We start from the raw sequence: 23,512 nt of genomic DNA, 5'->3' as shown, positions 1-23,512 counted from the left end.
GGGGACATCCTGAATTGCAAATTAACATATATATCTCTGGAGTGACCTGAGGTGCCTCTGATGCTTTATTTATACTCATACTTGAGAACGACAGAGAATTAAATGCTGGAAATGCTAACACAAGGAATAATATACATGCTGTTTGGTGAAAATCATGCTGCTCTGAACAACACATCGATGAGATAGGATCACAGACAAATTGGTTTTAATGTCAATTAAAATTTAGAAGGATTTGGTGCTTGGAATAGGATACCTTCCATATATGTCTAAGGGTAGGCTTTACTGAAGGCAGGATAAATAGCCCATAATGCACTGCATCAATGTAGTAAAATATCATAGAACAACCTCATAATTATTAAGTAGGAAATAGCCATATTCTAAGTAGGAATGCACTTGGTTTAATTTAGTAGCTTTCTCTTTTAACCTTTTTCTGAGCAAATTCAAGTACAAAATTGACTGCTATTTGCAACACTTGCACAGTGCTCTTGTCTTCAAAACTGAAGCATAACGTCTAATGATAAGAGAGCAAGGGATAATGGATAAAATACATAGTAGTCAAACAGAAATCAGCTTTGAATTATCTAATTTAATGTATACAGGTATTGCTCACTTAACGACCGAGTTCCGTTCCTACGACAAGGTGCATTAGTACAGTACTGTATAGCGTTGCAGATGTACAGTACTGAACAGTGTACTGTACATCGGGCAATGAAATACTTACCAGGACCCGCAGTGAAGAACGGAGGACATCACTTCCGCCGGCGACACGTAGCACTGATGCTGACGCGCAAGGTCGGAGGTCGATCGGAGGACGGTCGTAAGTGAGAGTGGTCGCAAAGCAGGTAAGTCGGTAAGCGAGGATTAGCTGTATATATAATCTAAATATACTCTAAGTGGTATATTTATAAAAGCTGTAGCTATACGCTGGGCAGATGCCATTTGCATGGCACTGACAAGTAAATTCCTATACTGATCAGCAACATCTAGTGCTATGCAAATGGCATCTGCCCAGTGTATAACTTCTAATTATTTACTAGTTGTTTGTTACTACATAGTACACATAGGGGGGAATTTATCAAAACTGGAGCAGACAGAATCTGAAGCAGTTGCCCATGGCAACCAATCAGCATCTCTGAGACAGAGAAGCTGATTGGTTGAAGTGCAAATCTGCTCCAGAATATGTCGCTCCAGTTTTGAGAAATTCCCCCCACAGTTCACTATGCTACTAAATAACCCAAGTGACTGAAGCATAATCAGAGACAACCATAAAAAGCAATAATGGTGAGACAGCTTATTTCCTAGAAAAAAATGATACTTTTTCTTTTTAATACTCCTATCACAATTCCCACACTCCTTCTGTTGCTTAAAACAAGAAAACATTTTAAAAAAACTGCAAGGTCAAGTGCTTTTATCTACTTGCAAATAAAGATGTTCTTAATAAACAGTCAAACCTCTTTGTGTCAATGAATGCTCAAAGAGGCAGGGGGGAAGACAGTTTCTATACTCCTGGCAGACGTCGCTCAGGATTTAGGTGGATTCACATGGCATAAGGATACACTAAGGGCACATTCACACCTTTTCATTGCAATAACGCACACGATTTGGCAACGCATGCATTAGTACATTCTGGTGACTTTCATTTTGAAAGGCACCCCCTTTGCACAACAGCAATGCACTTTGACACATTGCTTTTCCAAAAAAAGGGTCAAGAGAAGCTTTTTGTGCACTGAAATGCATTGGAAGCCCACTCAAAATAAATGAGCTGCCCTAATGTAATGCATGCTAACGCTTGACCCAACACACCGCATGGGTTTGAAGCTGGCCTAAATCCCATATCTATGGATACATTCTATGACTTTTGAACTATGAATACCATTAGACTCTAGTGTCTGATTAATATCACTAGGGATGAGTAAAAAACTGAGGGCTTTCATTTCTCCAAAATGTAGGTAAAATATTACCACTTTGGCTAAATACTGTACATTGTAGTCAATGGGGAAGTTTAAATCAGATGGTTTTTCTGGTTTTGAAGGATACCATGGGCTTTAAAAAGGCCCCTGAGGGTTAAGGAAGTTCCTTTCAACTATCCTGGACCTAAACCTGGCCTTTCATTAGACTCATTATTTATGTTTCTTCACAAAAAGAAAGGAAACAGACACTAATCAAGAAACTAACAAACAAAATGTAAAGCACATAAATAATGATCAAATACAAAAAAAAAAGGAAAATACATAAATACAATTAATAAGGGGCTGATTTACAACATTTTCACCTAGCATATAGCAGGGTGAATGCAGTTCACACTGCACTACTGCCACTAGATGGCGCTGAGAAGTAAAGGAATTTCCTATGCTCCTTGGCTCCATCTATTGGTGGTAGCGCCATATGAACCGCATTCACCCAGGTATACGCTAGGTGGAAGATTTATAAATCAGCCACTAAATAAAATAAAATAAACTGCCCTAAATATCACAAAAAAACCCACAAACTGCTTCAGCTATGTTTTTAATATCTCCAACCTTGCCTACTTTGAAACATGCACACTTTTTCTAGTATATATATATAAATACAAATACTCTAGTAAGTCTTCATATTAATTCATTTCCCAGATTTTTGAAGAAGACAACAACTGCAACAATTATAAGCAGTGATGACATTTTGGTCGTGGCTTCGTTACACCTACACATTACATAGACTTACCATAGCACACAATATTAAGTGTTTCTTCCAAGGACAAGAAAAAGAGTCTTGGAAAAGCCTGTTTCTTCTGTTCTAGATGTAATCGGACAGCATGTTGGCAGCGCTCAAGTTTATAGTTTAGCATGTCTAACAAAGACTGCAGTCCTGGAAAACACATTTCTCTTCATTAATCAACACTTCCATATTTGCATCACAATTAGTCTAATTAAAATGTTTAACTTTTAGGTCACTGTTCAGCTGAGCTTTTTCGAACTGGTTTCTTTGACAAAAGTCAATTGAAATATCGAGCAGGTCCCCCCAACGGGGTCACACACTAATTAAATTTCAACCAGTGTAAGGCTGGGCACACACCTTACAACCATCGCAAGACTTTTGTCTTGTGATGGTTGTAAGGTACTTTAAAAAACCTACGATCTGCCTATCTTGCATAGGCAGATCGTACTTGCGATGATCGCAAGCCACGTCCCCTGAGGGGCGGGCTTCCGATTACCGCAATGCCGAACGGGCAGTGTGCGCTTGCGCACACCGGCCTGTCCGGCTTTTATCTTACGAACATGCAACACACCCGCTGAACATCATACGATGCTCGGCGGGTTTTGAAACATGTTCGTAAGTTTAAAGTCGTGCAACCTTACATTAGTAGAGGTCGCACAGCTTCCAGACACCTTACGATAATCGTACGATCGCGGTATTTCCCGCGATTATCGTAAGGTGTGTGGGGACCTTTAGGCCAGCTTTACTGATGAGAGGCCACTTATGGCACTGTCAACTGAATGAACTCATGCTGGTAACACATGATGTCTCCCAGCTTCCTAGAAGTCATAATTATGACAAATGCAAAGCACTATAGTTGTTTACATTCCTCTGAACCATAGGGCAAAAGTTTTAGTAGTTACCAGAAGCGCAGTTGTCAGACACAGGTCCTCTAAGAGTGTTAGTTAAGCTAAAAATGGATTCAAATGTATTTTTTTCTTGCATAGCCCTAACTGTTACTGGTTAAAGCTGAATTTTAGCAGATGTTAAATAAAACGTTTGACAATGTTTTGTATTCATTACACCATCACTAACATATTACAATCATTTAATATCATTACCATCACTAAATCTATTTTATACAAAGTCAGGGCTCTCTTGCCTACAGGGAACATGCTTACAGGAAGTGAGAGCTAAGGAATTACCTAATTGGTGTAAAGCTGCTCCCACAGTGTTCACTTTGTGCTTTAGAATTTGAGGGCCCACTCACCTCTTCGCATGCAGTTCTGCAAGATGTTTGGATTTTCTTCCACAGATTTCATTAATCGGCAATAATGGTGATGCACATCAGCAAATAAAATGGCTTCTCTAGGCATGGCAACACGAAATGCTAATGTGGAAAACACCTATTTATATAAAAAAAAAAAGAACATAAGCCTTAAATATGCTGAATGTTCCCAAATAAATGCAAATCACTTTCTAGACATTTGTACAAGTTGTCAGTCGTTGGTCTACTGTGAAAACGGTATTACTATATGGTACATTAATAGTATAAAGTGGAGAAGGGTGAATATGCTAATTATTTTATGGGTTTTTTTCCACTGAATGCCTGCTGAGAAATTTCCAACCACTGATAATACTCATTCCCATTCACATTTATCTGATCGAGCCACATTCTCTGCTGTACCTTCAACTTCTGGATTTTCCAAATGTCAGTGATATGTGATGCATTTATATTATATCCAATGTTACACTGGCCAGATATGAAAGCCTTACTCTTTTCAAATGGCAAATCATTAATTTTATCATTAATTCATCATTGATTCTTGTGAAAACACACCATGCTTGATCCTGCTTCACTATCTAATTTCACATTGGCAGCACATTCAACACACTACAAATGTGCCTTTTAACCTAATTTGCATTCATTGGCATTTACCTCCTTCCAGCACCCCAGTAAATACTGGGAAATGCAGGCACCCAAATATTACAAAATAAACCAGGGGTCACTAAATGGCGGATCGCTGATCGAACCAAGTGGCAGTTCTGTCTGAACCTTGATCGCCTGCTCAGTGCAGGCCCCCCTCCGCTTCAGTAAGCAGGGCCAGCTTGTCAACTACAACTGATCTGTACAGCTGTACAGCCACCCAGATCACTTATACTAGCCTGTGATTTTGCCACCCCCGCCCCCACTATGGTTTTTGGGGTCCTCTGCTCTTCTAGGGGACCTGGGATCATGGCAGAGGGTGTCAGGATGGAGAGCGGGAACAGACCAGGGAATGTCCATTTCCCGATCTGCTTTGTGATCAGTGAAGCAGGGGGCACTGTGCTCTCAGGGCTTCCGGCTTCAGAACTGTCAGAAGTCGGCTGAAGTGTCAGGTGAACAGACAATTAAATACAATCCTGTGCTTAATCAGCTGTATTGGAGGGCAGGAGAGTCTATTAGAACCATGATGCCTCCATAAAGAGAACCTGTCACCTGCAAATTCTGTCACCTAGGGGCTTGTTAGACCCCTTTGTGATAGCAAAAGTGAAATAAAAATGTAAAAATATAAATAAATAAAAAGTTTAAAAAGCATTCAAACCAACCCTGTCAACCCCGTCATCGGGTTTTAATGAACACGTGCACATAGTTATATGTATGTAAATGGGAAGGGGGGATGCTAACAAAAAAAATATCAGCACATCAGCACTGTGCCTGAGAACACACACCAGCAGCTGTACGTAGTAGTGCAGTTGCTTGTGTGAATGCCGCCTAAATGATATATGGACATGGACTGTCCCGACCGCGATTTGGACCTCTGCTCAATTAAAATGTTACTCACCAGACCTCCTTGAATTTTAATTTAATTCCTCTCTAATATGCCGTAGCTATAGTAAACCTTTATTATGATTTTATCTGTGACAGACATTGGAGCCGTACAAATTAGCTCTTCTTACAAGCATTAATAATGATAACTGTGCACTAGTGTCAAAAATGGCAGTGGTATTATATACATAATATACCATATTTACTGACTGGCTGAGAAACTGTGGCAGGAATTTGCTAGATCTTTGCAGGAGGCTGAGCGGGGTGGCTTGAGGGATAGCTCAGCCTCCTGTGACATGCTCACAGCGCTCTCCTCCCCCATCCCACTCAGATTTTGACAGTTTCTCTCCTCCACGCTGCATGCTCCACTCTGTCAGAGGGGACACAGAGCAATGGCCAGTGTGGAGGAGAGAAACTATGGATGCACCGCAATTTCGGACAAAAGATGGCACTTTCGGCAGTTTGCCTAAAGTGCCATTTTCGGCTGATACGTTTCGTCGGACGAAATTTCAGTGCATCCCTACCTTTTTCCTTCGGACCATAAATATAAGCATCAAATCAACTGAAAATACTAGATTGGGTATATGAACACCTCTTCAAGTTGAGTCCATTTATCTTGCACGGAAAGCCACAGCTGGACAGTTGTTTCAATGACTTGTAACTTCTTCTGCCATTTTGTCACATCATCAAGAAAGGATCCAGCTTCTGCATATGGTTGTATACTGGTGAGCAGCAGCTGATGATGTTCCAGTTCCTCAAACACAGACTCTTTATTCCTCAGGAGTTGGATCTTGCCAAAGTCCTAATCAACATATCCAAAAGTAATTCAAACAGAAGGTGATCATATCAAAAACACTAACAATACACTACAGTCAGCTAATCTTGGTGTTCTTTTCAATACAGCTACAATAGGAATAATAAATCCCTTCAGAAAATTCAAGAATATAAAAGGTCAAAGAGTAGCTATATGACTATTTTATACAAAGCCCTTAACTCCAAGGTCATCAGTAATAAGCATTTCATCTGGGTTTAGGCACTGAACATTGGGAACTCTATGTGTTATCTTAAAAAAACATATGCGGTTCCAGTGCAGATTAGAGCAATCATATTTATAATAATTATTAGGGATGCACAGATACTTTTCGAGTACCAGTGCAGATACTTGGCATTTTCATGAGAACTACCAGGGTTGCAGCGGTTGCAGCTGGGACCTGGCTCTGGCAGACCACAACTGTCCTGAAATCATTAGTCTGTATTGTTTTAGAAAAACTGTCACATGAAAATAAACAAAAATGTATCAGTACTCGTACTTGTAAGTACTCGGCAAGTACCAGTACTCGTACTCGCAAAACTGGTATCTGTGCATCCCTTTATTTATATTTATAAAAACAAAATCGTACATAAAAACAGAGATGTACAAATCCCAGGAGCTCCGTGTGCTCCTTACATATGACAGCTGCCTCCTAATTTTTGAATTTTTCTCTAGTCTAGCCTTGGAGCTCAAAAGTATCGGTACATGTACTTGTACTTGTACCGAGTACTGTACTTGGTATCTGTGCAACCCTAATAATTATATAATATTTAATTGTACAAAGTTGACTTTAAAATGGCTTTTAGGATATAGCTATAGCACAAAGTCCCACATAAAAGACAATTAGATTCATGTCTGCATAAAATATGCTCATAATCTGTTTGTCAGAGAGGAAAATAACTGCCCTGAGATAAGTTTAATGGTTCATTTACACCATCTAAGTTGGAGCTTCGCTGGTCATTGTTTCCAGTGCAGCCCCAACGCATGACAAGGCAATCGGATGCTGTGATGGGAATGCGTTGTGTGCACTGAAAAAAAATATGGCAGGCTGTTCTCTTTTCAGTGCAATGGGATGCGAGGCGATAAAACCACCCCACACCCCCAATGTGATTGGAGAACTAAATGAAATGTGTTCTAGCAAAAAAATTACAGAGTTTGATGCACTGGGTTCAGCGCTTCAGCACTGTGCCCTGTGAAATGGCGTGAATGGGCCCTTACTAAAGCTGGTCATACACATTTAAGATGTGGTTGGCCCTGTCAGCACAATCCAGCTTGACAAATGTTTATTTTGTTCAATTAATTTTTGTCAAAGGACTTAGGGGTAAAATTGTCAACCAAATATTGACAGAATCCAATCAGATGTAGTCACTGTTCAGGTAATCAGTATCTGCTGGTCCTGCCAGCTGCTGAATACAGTAGCCAGCAGGGAAGAATTCTTAACCTGAGCTGTTTAGCTTGGATGGGGAATTAATAGATTTTTTCACTCAGTATGCGGGGCTGAAGAAGAAATCTAAAGGTGTATGGCTAACTTTAGAGTGACTCTTGCATTTCCTTTTGCTATCCCAACAGTACTGTGCACAGATGCTTTTATAAGGTCTTTATTGCACCCTGTCCCAGCTCTCCAGAAATCCCTAGATAGCAGCTGTGAAACTATGTGTAAAAATCAGTTCTATGCTATGGCAGTGAACTTTCAGCCAGCAGAAAAAAAAATGATTCCAACCAATTAGCAACAGAGGAATGGCGTCCCTGCATCTAGGTAGACTTACTACACAAACACACTCTGCAATCCTTCAAATCAGACATCTTGTTGTTTTATACACAGAGTCTGACAGCTGCTGTCTAGGGATTGTGAGAGAGCCATGACCGGTGCAAAGAAGAGATGAGATAGCAAGATCATTATCAAGAGACCCTTTGAAGCTGAACTCCAGGCAGATAAATGAATGCAGCCCTGTATTCATTAATACAGCGTGAAATGTACTGTATTTTTTAAGTGCGAACAGTTCAATAACCAGAATATCTACATTGGTTCCTTATGCAGAAATGCATTTATCACAATGTAATTCGACCATGGAAAATGCAACTGACAGTGAAAAAAAATGTTGGAATGGTTTACCTCTATATGTTTCAGAGATTCATACAAGGACACTGAGCTGCCCCTGCCTGCCTTCTTTGTCAAGTGGAAACCACGATCAGACTGTTTGCTTAGCCTCCTGCTTCCTTTTCCTGTGGTCAGGTTTCTGCCCATATCTCCCTTGGTATAATGACTACCAGACACTGAACTTTCAAGTTCCTAAAACGAAGCAAGTATACAGAAACATATTGACTATATGATAGTAATTCATGGATTAGCCTTCTTCGTCTCCCCCCCCCCCCCCAAAAAAAAAAAAAAACTCTTCAACATGAATAAAAACATAGCCAAGCTTGTACTTCCACCTTGCTGAAGCAATTGATGATACACAAATGCCCTAAACAAAGAAAGAATAGACAAGTTTCCAAACTGTTTTTAGAGAGATAAATAGAGAGATGAATTGATGATAGACAGATAGATAGATAGATAGATAGATAGATAGATAGATAGATAGATAGATAGATAGATAGATAGATAGATAGATAGATATCTGTTGGTCAGTGGCATTAGTACCATAAGACCCTAAGCAAATTCGTTTTTTACTCCTGCAACAGGCAATCTGTGGATAAAAACATTCCTGTGTTGAGATATAAATATGCACCCACTGGGCAATCAATCATTTTCCAAAAATGACATAGTTGTCAAAGATGACAGGAATCTCACTCATTCAATATGGTTAGATGTCTAATTATTTTCTATTAGCCAGTTTACATTTATGGAATTGCCTCATTTATGCATCTACTGCTCTTGTTATAAAGCTTAATGTACATCCAGCCCAGTATATAGATGGGGAAGGATTTGTTCTATCACAAGTTCCCCTGTCTTATAAGCTAGAATGAAATACGTAAACAACCGAAACACCACCAACTAATCTACTGTAAGTGTCTTGAAGGTTGAGAAATGCTGCGCTAAGCTAAGGGAAAATTAATTGCAAAGTAAACATTTTTGTCTTTCTGCCTTTAGTAAATCAACCATATAGTATTCAGTGGCAGGGTATTCATATTACATGGTGCTATAGGAACAGATTTAGATAGCAGAGTTTGCACCTACAACTGTTGACTACTTGCCTAGCTTACCACACCTCATTTTCTTCTTTACAGCCACCAATCACTAATCATGGTTTAGGACAGTGGTTCTTTCTTTTCTAGCACTAAACAAACCAAACTTGGTTCACCAAGCCTTAATTAATGATAACACATACACATGATACAACAAACTTGAAACATAATGTTGCAATAAATACTATATGGTTAGTTTACTAAAGGCAAAAATGGGCACTTTGCAAGGGAACGTTCCCTTCTAAAGCTGGCCATACACCTATTTCTGCAGATTTTCTGTGGTCAGATGGAAAAAGTGCAACAAATTCCTCTATCTATGCTAAACTGTGTGGATGGAGGAATCTCCCACTGGGCCAACCTTCAGTATCTTACTAGTCGGCCCCACTGGCTGTCAAAATACCTTAGCAATCTGACTGGATGCAGGCATCATTCAGGTTTCAGAAAATCTATAGGTGTATGGCCAGCTTTAGTGCAGTGTTTCTCAACCTTTTTCAAGTTACGGCACCCTGTAAGGCCTTGTTCACACCAAGCGCGTTCCAGGAGCAGAGCAGATCTGTTACAGACCAGATAAAAACTGCGTCCAATGTATTCCAATGGTATTTTGGGCTCTAGTTCACACCGCAGCGTTCAGTTCCAGAGCATATAAAAAAAACTGCAGCAAGCCCTATTTTACCTGCTCTGGAACTCATGCAAACGCATCAAAAACGCATGCAAACGCCCTGGAACACGCTGAAAGCCCATTTTAAACAAAAACAATTTTTTTTTAACCAAAGTGGCCAGGAACGCATCAAAAACGCAGCCAAAAACGCGGCACAACCCACTGCACTGCGTGTGCAGAATCTCATGCAGAACTGGTCTGCATTTGGTGTGAACAAGCCCTAAAAGTATGCAAAGCCTTAAGGCACCCTAGTGTAAATTATGAAAGAGTAAATGCAAAAATGAAAAAAATGACTACCCCCCCAAAAAAAAGTGACTACCCCAAAAATCTATATTAGAAACTTATCCTAGATAGGGGTCTGGTATGGATTTGTGTGCACCTCACAAAAAAAAAACATAGAGTTCACCCTCCTCTCTTTCACATCAGAAGCCCCCTCTTGCCAACAGGAGTCATGTCAGAATCCCCTTTCCCCTTTTCACATTAGGAGACCACCTTCACATCAGAGTCCTCAGTCTTCCCCTTCACATCAGAGTCCAAACCTAATATTCTACACCACAGTGCGGCGTCAGGGACATGACAGAGAGTGGAAGTGGAGGAGGTCTGAATTCTGTCCTCTACTGAATGCTGGAGTTTGTCCTGGATGCAGCTCACCCAGGATCACTGTCATACATTTTCATGGTGCTGGTAGCCACGTCGTCTGCAGCATGGAAATGCATGACATTATGTGAAAATTTGAAGGCACTCCTGATAAAGCCGGAAACCTTTAGTAAATCCATATATATATATATATATACACACATACATACAATTTTGCCAGATGCCGCAGAAATACATGGTTGCAACAAACTTTACAAGGATTCATGTTTTTATATTTAATTATGCACTGTAACTAACTGGTAATACTGTACGTTGACTATTTTGCTAGCATTTGTCCTCTCACTCTCCAGAAGGATTGTGATGATAATCATAGAGCTTAAGATGATTTACAAACTGATTACAACTGTAGGTTAATGAGGCTCCGTGGGACTTCCTGAACATACTCCAACAATTTCCAATCAATTTATTTTAGAATAGGCAGAGATGCACTCCTTTATCAGTGGCGTAACAACCGGGGGGGCAGCAGGGGCGCGGGCCCCGGGCGAAAAGTGAAGGGGGGGCGCCGGCCGAAAATGGCACTTTCGGCTAAATGCCGAAAGTGACATTTTCCTGCCGTTTTGTCGGTGCGGCCGTGATTCCTTTCATCCCCGCTGGGACACAAAGCAGTGCCCAGCAGGGATGAAAGGAATCAGAGAGAAAATTACAGCCGGCCGAGCGCGTTGATTTTATATAATGGGGGGGGGAGGGGCGGAAAAAAAAATTCTGCCCCGGGCGCCCAGAACTCTGGTTACGCCACTGTCCTTTATCATTACTTGAATGAAAAACAAATTCCATTCAAACAGATAATAATACATATACATAGCTACATTATCAGCTTTACATGTTTATAGTACAGCAATTTAACTATTAACTCCCCAATAAAGAAAATACAGTTGCAAGAGAAAATTATGTGAACTACCAATGGTTTCTACATGATTTGTTCCTAAAACATGGTTTGATCATACGTGGAGTTTTGTAAGATCGATTCCTAAAACATAGTCTGATCTTTATATAAGGACTAAATAATAATTACAGCTCCATTTAACATACAACACATAACACTTCACATTGTAAAACCTTCACTAAACAGTTTAAACAATGAAGGTCAAGATGGAAAAAGCATGTCAATTCTTGGGTTATAACATCTTGAAAATAGTGTAAATGGAGTAATTGCAATCAATAAATTCAAAGTGTTGATTAAAGCTGCACTTCCATAAAAACAGCCAGAAAGAGTTTGGTTACTGGCAGAGTCTGTTTCACCTCAGTAAACTTTGCCCGGCTCAAAAGACATTTCAGATGACGAGACATAGAACAATTGGAGAAAGATTGCTAAGGCTACAAAACAGAAAATAGACAATGCTGATAGCCACACCCCCTGCAACATTTTTCTCATCCCAATGTAGTGCAAGCAGGAACAGCCTACATGAAAGTGGCTACTCTGCTCTGAATTCAGGAACAGTGCAGCATTGTTGTCACATCATTACAGGAAGCTGCATTAGGTGAACTTCACTGGCAGGATTAACTGGAATTTGTAGAAACTATGCTGGCTACAAAGTCTCTTGTTGGAGGAACCATGTCTGACCGATGTATCAACACAGGTCATATGATCTGCCACCATAGAAAGCATAAAGACCCATTTTGATGGGATAACATTGTTTGTTCACAGCCAGTGTTAGCTTATTATTTTTTATACAATTCAGCACGATAATTAACATATTTCATATTTCATTTTAAAGTACAGGTCCATTTTAAAGCAGTGCTCTTCAAGGTGTCCCTCAATTTCCCAGTGCAAACTGGGTCTAGGATCCAAAGGGCTCCAAAATCTGCTATATTTGCAGATTAACACAAGTTTTTGCAAGTACTACAAGGTGCTTGCCCTTGAACAGTGATGGCGTAACGGATGGGGGAGGGGGCAGGCACAGCTGGCTCTGCCTCTAGATAGGCAGAGCCAGCTGTCAATCACAAAGCTGGGTGGATCTCAACAGTAATATCGGGATCCGTCCTGGGTGCGGCGTCTCAGTATACCGCAAGCTGTAGCTCGCGATATACTGAGGTTTGGGTCACGGGAGGACGCTAGTTTATGTCCTCCCGTGACCTCTAGGAGAACTATTGGAAAAGGAATGACCCTATAGTTCTCCTTTAAGGCAGTACAGAATAAAAACAATGTGCAAAATTCAGTACCCCACTGAAATCAATCAGATTTATGTTAAGTACAATCAAAGAAAGATACATTCTGGCTGGATGCTATGAGATATGTAACATTTTTCTTTGGTATACTGAATAAAATTGCATGTACTTGAAATTAGTTTTCTGGTATGATGAGCTTAAAAAGAACATGCTAGAAACATTTATCACATCAAAAATCTCTGCTCGCCAATTACACCAATGTCAGTCCGGCACATTGTGATTTGCAGGTTTTGTCTAAGTGAATTGCACAGGATTGGTGCCCCTATCAGAAGCCTTTACATGGTATTCACTAGTAATTGTTCACCAGCTTTACAAGAGATCATAAGAAAGAGGACTATTTGAGCATACCATAGCTTTTATATACCGCACATACCGCATTTTCAGCTCTGGCTGATATGACTCTGCTGTGAGGGCCAAGATCAAATATTCTGCTCAGCCAGACTTCTTCACAGTTCTTCAAAGAGCTTTCGATTGTCAAATCTCTCATTGCTCGTTGCACTGTCATCCTGACATCTCCTGTGTGTTCTAAAGAAACACAGATCAGAACGAATTTGGTCAGCGTAAACGTAAACATAAAAGAATCTTTGCATGTAACAGCACAATTCTTACTGACAAATTCTTTGTTCATTATGTTTCTGAAATAATACACCAAAAAAGATTAACCCTTTATAGAGAGTCTGTTATGAAATCAGATACCTGTCTCAGAATTCTCTGATGTAAACAGCCATTCTTCACTAAGTTTGATTAATGAATGGAAGTCCCATCACTTTCTTCTTGTTAGTAAATGGGACCTAGAACCAAGTTTTTGTGCTGTGCCATCTGTCACTAGCACTCCTGTTTACTTTTGCTGTCTCCCAAATGGTGTACAGTTTATTCCAGCAGTTCATTTCAGTGTTTCTCCTGTCTGAACTCCCAACAGTGCCACTGTGCTAGCTGCCAGATCAAAACCCTGCTCTCCTCTTCTGTCATCGTTTCTATCAGAGCTTCAGCACTCACCGGTACTGCTCATTCTGTCTACCTCCAATGTCCCAATGTATTCTACTTCTCTCATTTAGTTTTAAAAGCAGAATATTGCTTTGAAGCAACTCTAGAAATTACTAAATATCACCAATAAACACATTACCAACTTTCCCAGCACTTGGAGAGCAGATGACATTTACTGACAGCACAGACCGCACAGAATTAAATCATGTACAACTCCCATTGCACCAAGGAAAGGTATCTCTTTCTGATTTATATCTGCCTTATCATGAAAATCTAACGAGGGGCCATGGGCAAGAGCTAAGATTCAAATGTATGAACATTTACCAGGTAGGAGAACAGAATTCTTTTTAGCAAAACGTTTTCAGTTATTGCACTGAATTTCAATATGTAACATGGACATTTTACACACATTTTGTTTTGGGGAGTTTTTTTCCCATTAAAATTACTTCTGTTACATACTTTGTAAATCCATTGCTAGTAAGTCACCCAAGGTCATGGCCTTCAAGCTTTCTGCAGTTACACGGAGCATTCCCCCTGTCTGACGAACAAGCTGTTTCCAGTGTCTTGTTCTCATTGCAGGGTTGCTGAGGTCTTCTATTAGTGGCAAGGTCAACTGCAAAAAGGAAATCAAAAACTATAAATATAGCAAAGCTTGCTTCAAACAGCTAGAAATGTTACTTTTAAGATTACAGCCTACTTCTATGAACATTTACAAATCACAATAAAATTATTTTAAATTAAACAACCTCCTATAACATGTATACAAATAGGTCTGCTTAGCTACTAGAACTAAGCAAAGGTGTTTTACCTGATAAATATATGAGTACCAGGGTATGAAACAGGTAAGGATGAAAAGTATCAGCTAGGGGCAATTTGCTCTAGGTTTCTAAAAAATACATCCCTAGCTATGTTTGATAATTCTTTGATTTGCCCTTTTGTGTTGTCTGGTGCTTGGCCAAACTGAATTACTGACTCTATATACAATTTGTGCATATAAAACCTTTTAAGCTGAGTTAACTTACATTCATAACATTCACAGCTTCCAACACCTGCCTGTAAACATCCCATTCTTGGACTTCTCTAGGAAGAGACTGCAGATTGGCTTGCTGCTGTCTGGTTCTCTGTTGCAGTTCCCCAGTATCCATATCATGCCACAGTTCCTTTTTCCAGATGTCTTGCTCTTTACAGATTGAATCTACATGCTGCCACACAAGGCTTAGGTTCTGTAGGAGCTCACCACAGCTATGATAGATACATGAAATTGTATCAGGAAGAGTAAATTCAGATGTTAGTCCAATATTAACAGGGTTATTCACAAAAGGGTGAAGAGTTTGGAGAAGGCAGGAGAAGTGAACAATCTAGGACAGTGATGGCGAACCTTGGCACTCCAGATGTTTTGGAACTACAAGTCCCATGAGGCATTGCAAGGCTCTGACAGCCACAGACATAACTCCCAGAGGCAGATGCATTTTGGGATTTGTAGTTTTGGCACAGCTGGAGTGCCCAGGTTCGCCACCACTGATCTAGGACAACGTAGCTGAACTGGAAAGGGAGCTGAATTGGAGATTTTTTCCAAATCAGCTATTCTGGCCTAGATTGTTCACTTCTCCTGCCTTCTCTAAACTCTGTAAATCTTTTTCACCTTGTGAAATGAAAGCAGCTCATAACAAGCAACTCTTTATACAGGGTATCACTTAAAGGTGTTTACAAACATTAAGGAGTCACCATAGGTACACATTTTAGGAGGTACTTAAGGAAGCTTCTCAATACAATAAATAGTATAAGAAGATGGAGAATCACAGACTTGAACAAAGAAGGAGTAAGAATTGTAAATCTCTACTTTGGTACATGCAATGCAGTGGGAAACCATTGGTGGTAGACTCACAGAACTGTATTCATGCAATCAACAAATGCTATTACCACTATATTAAGGTGACATTTCTACATCCATAGTCTATACTTGGTATATGTGGTAGAAACAGCTTACTTCATCTCTTGCTGGCACCATTTAAATCACAAGAGAATAAATAAACAAATTCAGGTTTGCAACATGTATGAACTAGCAATAGATTGTATTCCTACAAACAGAAGTACAATACAAAAATACAAGTCGAACATCACATACTTATTTAAAATTGAGAAATCCACAACTGTCGTTTCAAGAAGCTCCTGCAGCTCCTTTAAGTCTTTAGCTTCTTTTTGCAAAACTTCAAGATGCATGTTAAATTCCTCTATGATGCCAAAGGCTTCCTGTGCTGTACATTCATACTTGTAGACTTCAGAATTCTCAAGGTCAGAACCAAGCGTGTCAAGTTTATGCTGAAACATTTCTAAATCCTAAAATTAATATTAAGATAATGTAAATAATATCTCGAAAGTAAAAGAAAATTAAACAGTAAATAATTAAAGATAATGTTTTCATTCATATTATACATAGCAGTGGGTTGTGGAACCGGAAATCCTAGTGTGTACATCATGTGAAGTGTGTATACTTATTTATAAATTGTTTAATTAATGAAAAGGGTTGTGTACATGCACTGGGAAAACGTCTCTGTCTCATTTGGGCCAAGTATGACTACCCTAAGTGGCACAAGGAGGGTGAAGCATTTGTAGAAAATCCCATTATGGAGAGGACTTTTCTAAGCTGACTCTTCAAATGAACAAAAAAGACAAGTTCAGAAACTCACTCAGATCTTATACTGTAATTTTAAAGTTATTGAGCAATGGTGATGACCCACATTATAAAGTGCTGTTCATTTTGTGGCTATGGCACAGGTATATATCAACGTATTCATAATAACATCAAAATTTATGACATTATATACAAGCAAGATGATCTATTATTTTCAATTAATTTAGGACAGCTATATTTTCCTCAAGACATCAGCAGGATATTATTATGTAATTTTCCATAACACCGCTTAACCCACTCAAAATAGCATATACAATTCAAACTCTGGATTACAAGCAACAGCTTCATTTAAAAGTACTCTTATAATTAAATTGGATTGACCTCTTCCAAACATGTAGATTTTGCATTAAAATAGTATCTAATTGTAAAAACCTTTAAGTTTCACTCATTAATCTTAACCCCTCAACCCTGTAATGAGAGGAGTGCTCTTATAGATACTTAAAAGGCAAGAGTGGAGATTAAATACCAACACAGGAGATCAAATCTTTTTTGTTAAATTCACACCATCAGAGCATTTTATTCTCTTGCAAATAGTATGCTTCTGAGATCATAACAAAACACGAAACAGCGCTAGTCAGCATCAGGCACAAAAGTATCTATCTCCTCATCTACAGCCTTACTATAACTGATTTCGTAGTGGGCCTCTTTTACAAAGTAGGCCCTAATGAAAGTGGTCTGTTTGCAGAGCCATTGAATCTCCCCATTTCCTTTTGTTCCTCCTCCAGTTTGTGTTATGCAAGTGTGGACTGCCCTAAAATAAAATTATTTGTATAGTTTTTGAACCACGCAAAACCCTCTTACTAAAGGTACTCCTGTACTTTTTTAGCTCAAGAGAGTCAAGGATAATTATATTTTTATTTCACAAAACAAAATGGGCTAGTCTGCACAAGTTATTCATAATATCTGCTTACTTAGAGGAATCTATGATAGCAACATCTTTAGACAAGCTTTAAGCATGTCACAATTACCAGGAGTGTCCAACAAAATTAACAATGCTTCTTTCTATATTAGTTAGACCAAAGACATAAATGCATATCATAAACATTGTACCCCTTTCATACCATACAACATAAGCAATTTTTTTCAGGTATATGGTATTTAAATGTACTAAATTCAAATATTTATAAAGCCATATTGATCACCTCCATCAGCATCAGCATTCTACTCTGTATGGTTATCCTGCCCAGTTACACAAGTTTACTAGAAACATTACGGGATTGAGTCACTAAGTTATAATAATTAGGGATGATTGTCACTGAACCTCCTGAAGTCTCTGGGAGGTGAAAGTAGATTTTTTAATTTCAGGCCCTTTTTCAGTGCTAATAGGTTAGGTAGGTTACTGTTGGAAAAATTACCTGGGGAGAGGGTGGGGTGGACATTGCCAGGGAGACATGTTTAAATGCAAAGATGAATCTGAATGCAGGTGAAAGGGCAACAGTGAAAATACACAAATTCTTCAAATAACATACTGAGTGGGTGCGTTAAAGCTACATATGGTATCTAAGCGCCTCCCGCCTCCTTGCAATTCATTATGTCCCAAAGTTGAGGAACTAGGGGCACTTTTGACATCTGGTTCCCTATTAAAAATGTGGGGGTTATCGGGGGGGACTTACAGAGGAATCTGGATTGACCCAAACCTGAATTTCCTCCAACAGTCATCATTGTTTTCTATAACAACCATTATTTAAGCAATGAGTGCCAATGCAAGCTAAAAATAATCATTATTATGGCACAAACACATGCATTATACATTATCAAATTGAGCCTTATGCCTGGTTTCACAAAAATGTTTGCTGTGTATTCTAATAATATGTCTCTGTAGACACAAGAAATATGCATTAACCAGAAATTGTGCTAATGGATGAAACTCTACCTTGGACACAATGTCAGCTTCTTGTTGTATTCGTGGACCCAGACGTTGCTTGGCAAGAGAAACTTTGGTCTTCATAGTGTTCCAGCGTGCTGGCATTGTCTTATAGAGGACTTCACACTCAGAGGGAAGAGTCATGTCATGCTTTCCTAACAGACTCTCAGTCTTCTGTAAGATTGCAAACTGCACCTCCATTTCTGCTTGTTTGGATGACACCTAGTGTAATGCAGAAACAATGGCACATATTAAGAAAAAAACTGGAGAAATGTTGTCCTTAGCAACCATTTAGATACCAACCTCACCTAAAACCTCATTAATTCCCAAGTACAGAAAATTATGCTGTCAACCGTAGAGTAGGAATAGAGCAGCAGTGATCACATCCATAACAAGTCCACGCTGTGTGCATAATCAGTCAAAGGTCCTATTACCCCTAGGTACAAATATTCCATTCTACTTTCTAAGCCACCTCACTTTATTAAGGAATGGTACACATCTTTAATTCTGACCACTTGATCAGCACAAAAAGATAATACACTTAGTTCCAGTCAACTTATAAGCATAAAGAAGTTACCCTTCTAAATTACCCTTCTCTCTTCTTTTGTAATGGGAGTTGATGCTAGCTACCTGAGGCACAGGAAAGAAGGAAGGAGGAAAGGGAGGGTAAAAGGGAGAAGAGGAACTTTACCCACCAATTTAATGTCTTCCGAAATAGTTACATTGAAGGAATGCCAACTATCAAGGCAACCAGTGTGTTTATTTCAGCTCTCAATGGAACTTTCAAAACCTCGAATGGCTGGCGTCATAGCTGATCGCTGTGCAGCACCATGGCAACTGCAATCTAAATAGAGGCTAAGATGGCTCCTCCCTTGGCTGTAATTGATAGGAGGGTGTAGCTCCACATTACGACAGGAAGAAAGGGAGGAAGGAAGGAAGGAAGGAAGGTGTGAAAGAGGAAGGGAACAACTAAGGAAGAGAAGGAAATAAGAGCATTTTATAACATTGTATCTTAAATTAATGGAATATTGACAATTAAACTATTGTAATGAAACTATTAAAGTGTTATAGGATAATATGGACTAGAAAATTTCCCTTATATTACCGCCCTACTTTTTATGTAAGAGGAGTTGTGTGCAAAGGTAATGCTACCTGAGTACCTGAGTACTTGATGTACAAGCACAGGGAAGAAAGGAAAGAAATGAGGAAAGAATTAAGGAAGGGAGGGTAGAAGTAATAAAGAAAGGCAGGCAGGCAGACAAAAGGGAAGGAAGGCAGGAAGCAAAGCATGTACTTTACACTGCAAAATTAGAGCATTATATTGAGGTCAGCTCTGGGGATAAACTCTTTCTGAACAATGCATAGCTGGGTAAAACTTTGAGGCTTCTATTCTATAAGAAGTGACAACACACATTTCTTAAATAATTTCACAGTATGTTTCCCACAAAGAAGCTCAAGCTATGTGTTAACAGTGACAGCGTTGTGCATTAAATTGGACACTCTAAAAAGCTGTGCTCCTGAGTACAAACAAATAGCTGATTTTGGAAGATCAAAGCGGTCATGCAATACTGTGATGACCTGTGATGCAGAGCTTTACAGTATGATGAAGCCAGAGTTTGTACTTTAGGTATATTCACTAGTCACTCATGAGAACTGGCAACATATCCCCAAACGACAATCTATTCTCTAATGAATGTGTGCTGAGGGCAAGACTTGATGTATGATTGGACTAAAGGCCAGCCAGTACTAATTGTAGTCACATCCAGTTATGTTAAACAGATCACATTAACGCAAACAAAACAGGTCAACAGAAAAGAACTCTTTAACTCCTGCCAACAGGACTGATACCTCATTTGTTTAATTATAGCACAAATAAACATGCCTCGCTGAGCTGATTCGCTCAGGCTTTGTACTCATGCAACATTGAAGAAATTATAGTTTAATGTACGGAAAATGAGATAACAAGAGTTTTCATTTAGATTTCAAAAGAGGCTTTTTTTCTGGCATTAACAGTTTATTTAATATTGTGCAGGATGACAGTAAAGTGAACTTTGTGTTCAAGTGTATATAAAATGCCTATGAATAATATTTATACCATTATATGAATCTCATCCTTCATGGAACGTACTGTATATACAATCTCATGCACACTGTGGTCAACTTATCCAGCCGCACAAAAAAAAACAAATAGTTTAAAACAGGAGCTTGTATTCATGGAATGAGTACTACGGTAAAACTGACAGTACAGTGTATATTGTTTAAATGCCTCATATATGTTAGGGAAAGTTTCAGCTTAGTTTCTGGAACAGAATGTACAAGTCTAATCCAAGATTTAGTGAAAAATTTATAATTTCAAGAAAAAAAACTACCGAACCACTGCCAGTTTGAACCACTGCCAGTTTTCTATATACGTGCAAGCAATTGAAGCAATTGAAAAGAATGTCCAAGGACATGGTTTTACAAGACAACAGTTATTACATTTATACAGTGATAGACATGTTCATTTAACTAGGGAAGCAAAGGTTACACAAAATAGATCATAATTCTTATATTGCATACAACATAGTGATGACTTATGTCAGCCTTGCTGTTTAAAACATCCATACATTAAACAACATGCTGAAGGGAAGGTCAAAATTAACATATTACTTGAAGATGTAAAGAAGAACAAGTTTCTCTATCCTACCTCATTAAAAAGGCGCATCATCTTCATGAATGATCCTGTATCTCTTTCCTCTCCAGTAATGCTTTCGATACGGGGTTCTGTTCTTCTCAAGAAGGAATCCAAATTCCTTAATGTAGCAGATGTCTAAAAATGGACCATGGGAAGTAAAATACCTAAGGTTCAGCTCAAGGCAAATAGAACATTACAATATTGTACATGGATTTATACTGCTGTCCTGCCAGACAGCGACTACTCAAACAAAACAGCAGGATCACTTCTCTAAACCCCTGCCTATGATTGGACAGAGAAGATGGAGAAATGGAGGGATAAAGTCATCTTTCTGCTTTCCTCTCCTGGCAACTTGTTCCGTGTGAGTACATGTACATACAGTGCACCTGATTGGCCCAAAGAGCACATGTACATACAGCACACCTGATTGGCCCTAAGAGCACATGTACATACAGCACACCTGATTGGCCCTAGTAGCACATGTACATACAGCACACCTGATTGACCCTAGTAGCACATGTACATACAGCACACCTGATTGGCCCTAACAGCACATCTACATAGTGCATACTTGATTGCCCCTAAGAGCCCATGTACATACAGCACACCTGATTGGCTCCAAGAGCTGCCCATTCCTCTCCCAGTCTGAGTGCTACTGTACAGGGGATTACAATATAACCAATATAATGCAGTCAATATTAGCTGTATTTAATTAAGAAATACTGACTAGTCTTTCTGGAGTAGCTTCAATGTTTGCATTTTCTGTTCATAAAACACTGTACTATATAAATGCAGGAATAAATATACCAGATCAAAAGAACATCATAGAAAAAGTACAAAGTACATCTGTGTTGGGGATCTCATGTCTTTAGCATTGGATGCAAACTCAGACCCCTTAGTAGAGTCACACTATAGCATTAAAAATGTTGTGTATACATTTGTGTCATTATCCCCATTTCATTGTGTTTTGCTAAAGTAAAACCGAAGCCAAAATTTATTGTTATAGTTTTGGATAGAGTGAAGAGGAATTAGAACAGTTTTTATTGATGCCTGCGTCCCCATAAGGGAGATTTACCCCCTCAATTTGTCATGGTGACCAATATCATTCAAAGTGAAAGGAAATCCCAAATGTTGGGCTGTCATCAGAAGAAGAATAGAAGGTAAATCTTCCAATGGGTACATTAGTTCTGGTGACCTTGATGACTACCAGGGATTTCCCTCTATTTGAAATAATTTCCTCTTACTTCCTGTTGTGGCTTTCTGACAGGAAGTGAAGGGAAAGCTTCCCAATTGGACAGAGAAACAAAAAAAAAAGTGGACAGGGATTATAGCCCTCCCTTACGCTATCAAAAACTAAAAAAAAAAGGTTTTGGCTTCACTTCAACTTTAGGTTTTACTAGATTTAGTTGTGTTTTTAGCTTTGTGTAAAATACACAGCAGAACATGTGCTAAAATGCAGTATTGCATAAAGATATATAGTGTGAACCAAATATAACAGCTGGTGGAAGGGGAGCATAGGAGTTGCACTGACAATAGTTTTAGCACAGAAAGTAACAATAGGTTACTCTGACATGTGTGAGGCCAGAATGACAATAATGTACCAGCACATCATCAATGACCATCTTTGAGCACAGACACTGACCCACCTACAGTCCAAGTAAACATTTGTATAAAATGTGTGGTTTCTATATTATCAATATTTAGTCACCTGGTCTATGAGGCATTTTGTAAATGTCCACATCCACTTTAGGGCATAGGCAGAAAGAACCTGCTTAACAGGTCTAAAGTCCACGTGAATCCACCTGCATTGCTGATGATCTGGAAGTCCCTGGATGCTGTCCCTGACAGCCTGTTATGAGAAAACAATAGGAAAAAAGCTATAAAGGGATGTTATTTCATGAGCAATGGCAAGGATAAACACCTTGATTCCATTTTTTGTAAGGTAACAGAGATACAATGTCAAATCAAATATGTTTATATTAAAATCACTTATATAATAAGATTTTACAATCAGCGAGAAGCACATGTGAATTTCACACTAACCTTGGATGCTGAAATTTCAGAATCAAAGTCATCTAGAAGAGGGCCATGCATCATGTGTACGCTGAAATCCCTGGGCAAAATGAATGCCCTTTCTGCCACAATCAATGGATTGCTCTGTGGCTTCGCTGAAAGGTCGCTAAACAAGATTGCATATATATATATTAAAAAAAGTCTACCAGTGATTTGACATTCATTAAATATTATAGACATAATTACCTTTAGTCATCTGCCACACACTGCAAAAAGATACATTGTATTATAGAACACTACCTACTATAACAAATTCTATGGGTAG

General features: G+C 39.0%; 1 protein-coding gene across 1 annotated transcript in view; it reads right to left on the bottom strand.

Moving 5' to 3' along the window:
• The window catches only part of LOC108797154 (dynein beta chain, flagellar outer arm-like), a 337,005-nt gene that overhangs the window by 269,793 nt on the left and 43,700 nt on the right, over nt 1-23,512 (bottom strand). Inside the window, exons 22-33 of the mRNA XM_018568726.1 lie at nt 23,218-23,331; nt 22,883-23,023; nt 21,187-21,309; nt 18,510-18,722; nt 16,070-16,281; nt 14,967-15,186; nt 14,404-14,557; nt 13,334-13,485; nt 8,407-8,583; nt 6,075-6,284; nt 3,944-4,079; nt 2,701-2,844 (exon numbers count right to left, since the gene is read on the bottom strand). Coding sequence (XP_018424228.1) covers nt 2,701-2,844; nt 3,944-4,079; nt 6,075-6,284; nt 8,407-8,583; nt 13,334-13,485; nt 14,404-14,557; nt 14,967-15,186; nt 16,070-16,281; nt 18,510-18,722; nt 21,187-21,309; nt 22,883-23,023; nt 23,218-23,331 — 1,996 coding nt within the window. The remainder of the gene's footprint in view (nt 1-2,700; nt 2,845-3,943; nt 4,080-6,074; nt 6,285-8,406; nt 8,584-13,333; nt 13,486-14,403; nt 14,558-14,966; nt 15,187-16,069; nt 16,282-18,509; nt 18,723-21,186; nt 21,310-22,882; nt 23,024-23,217; nt 23,332-23,512) is intronic.

The sequence above is a fragment of the Nanorana parkeri genome, unplaced genomic scaffold (assembly GCF_000935625.1).
Source record: "Nanorana parkeri isolate BGI_ZX_2015 unplaced genomic scaffold, ASM93562v1 scaffold1235, whole genome shotgun sequence".
Classification (NCBI taxonomy): domain Eukaryota; kingdom Metazoa; phylum Chordata; class Amphibia; order Anura; family Dicroglossidae; genus Nanorana; species Nanorana parkeri.
This window is presented reverse-complemented; position numbering and strand designations above follow the sequence as displayed.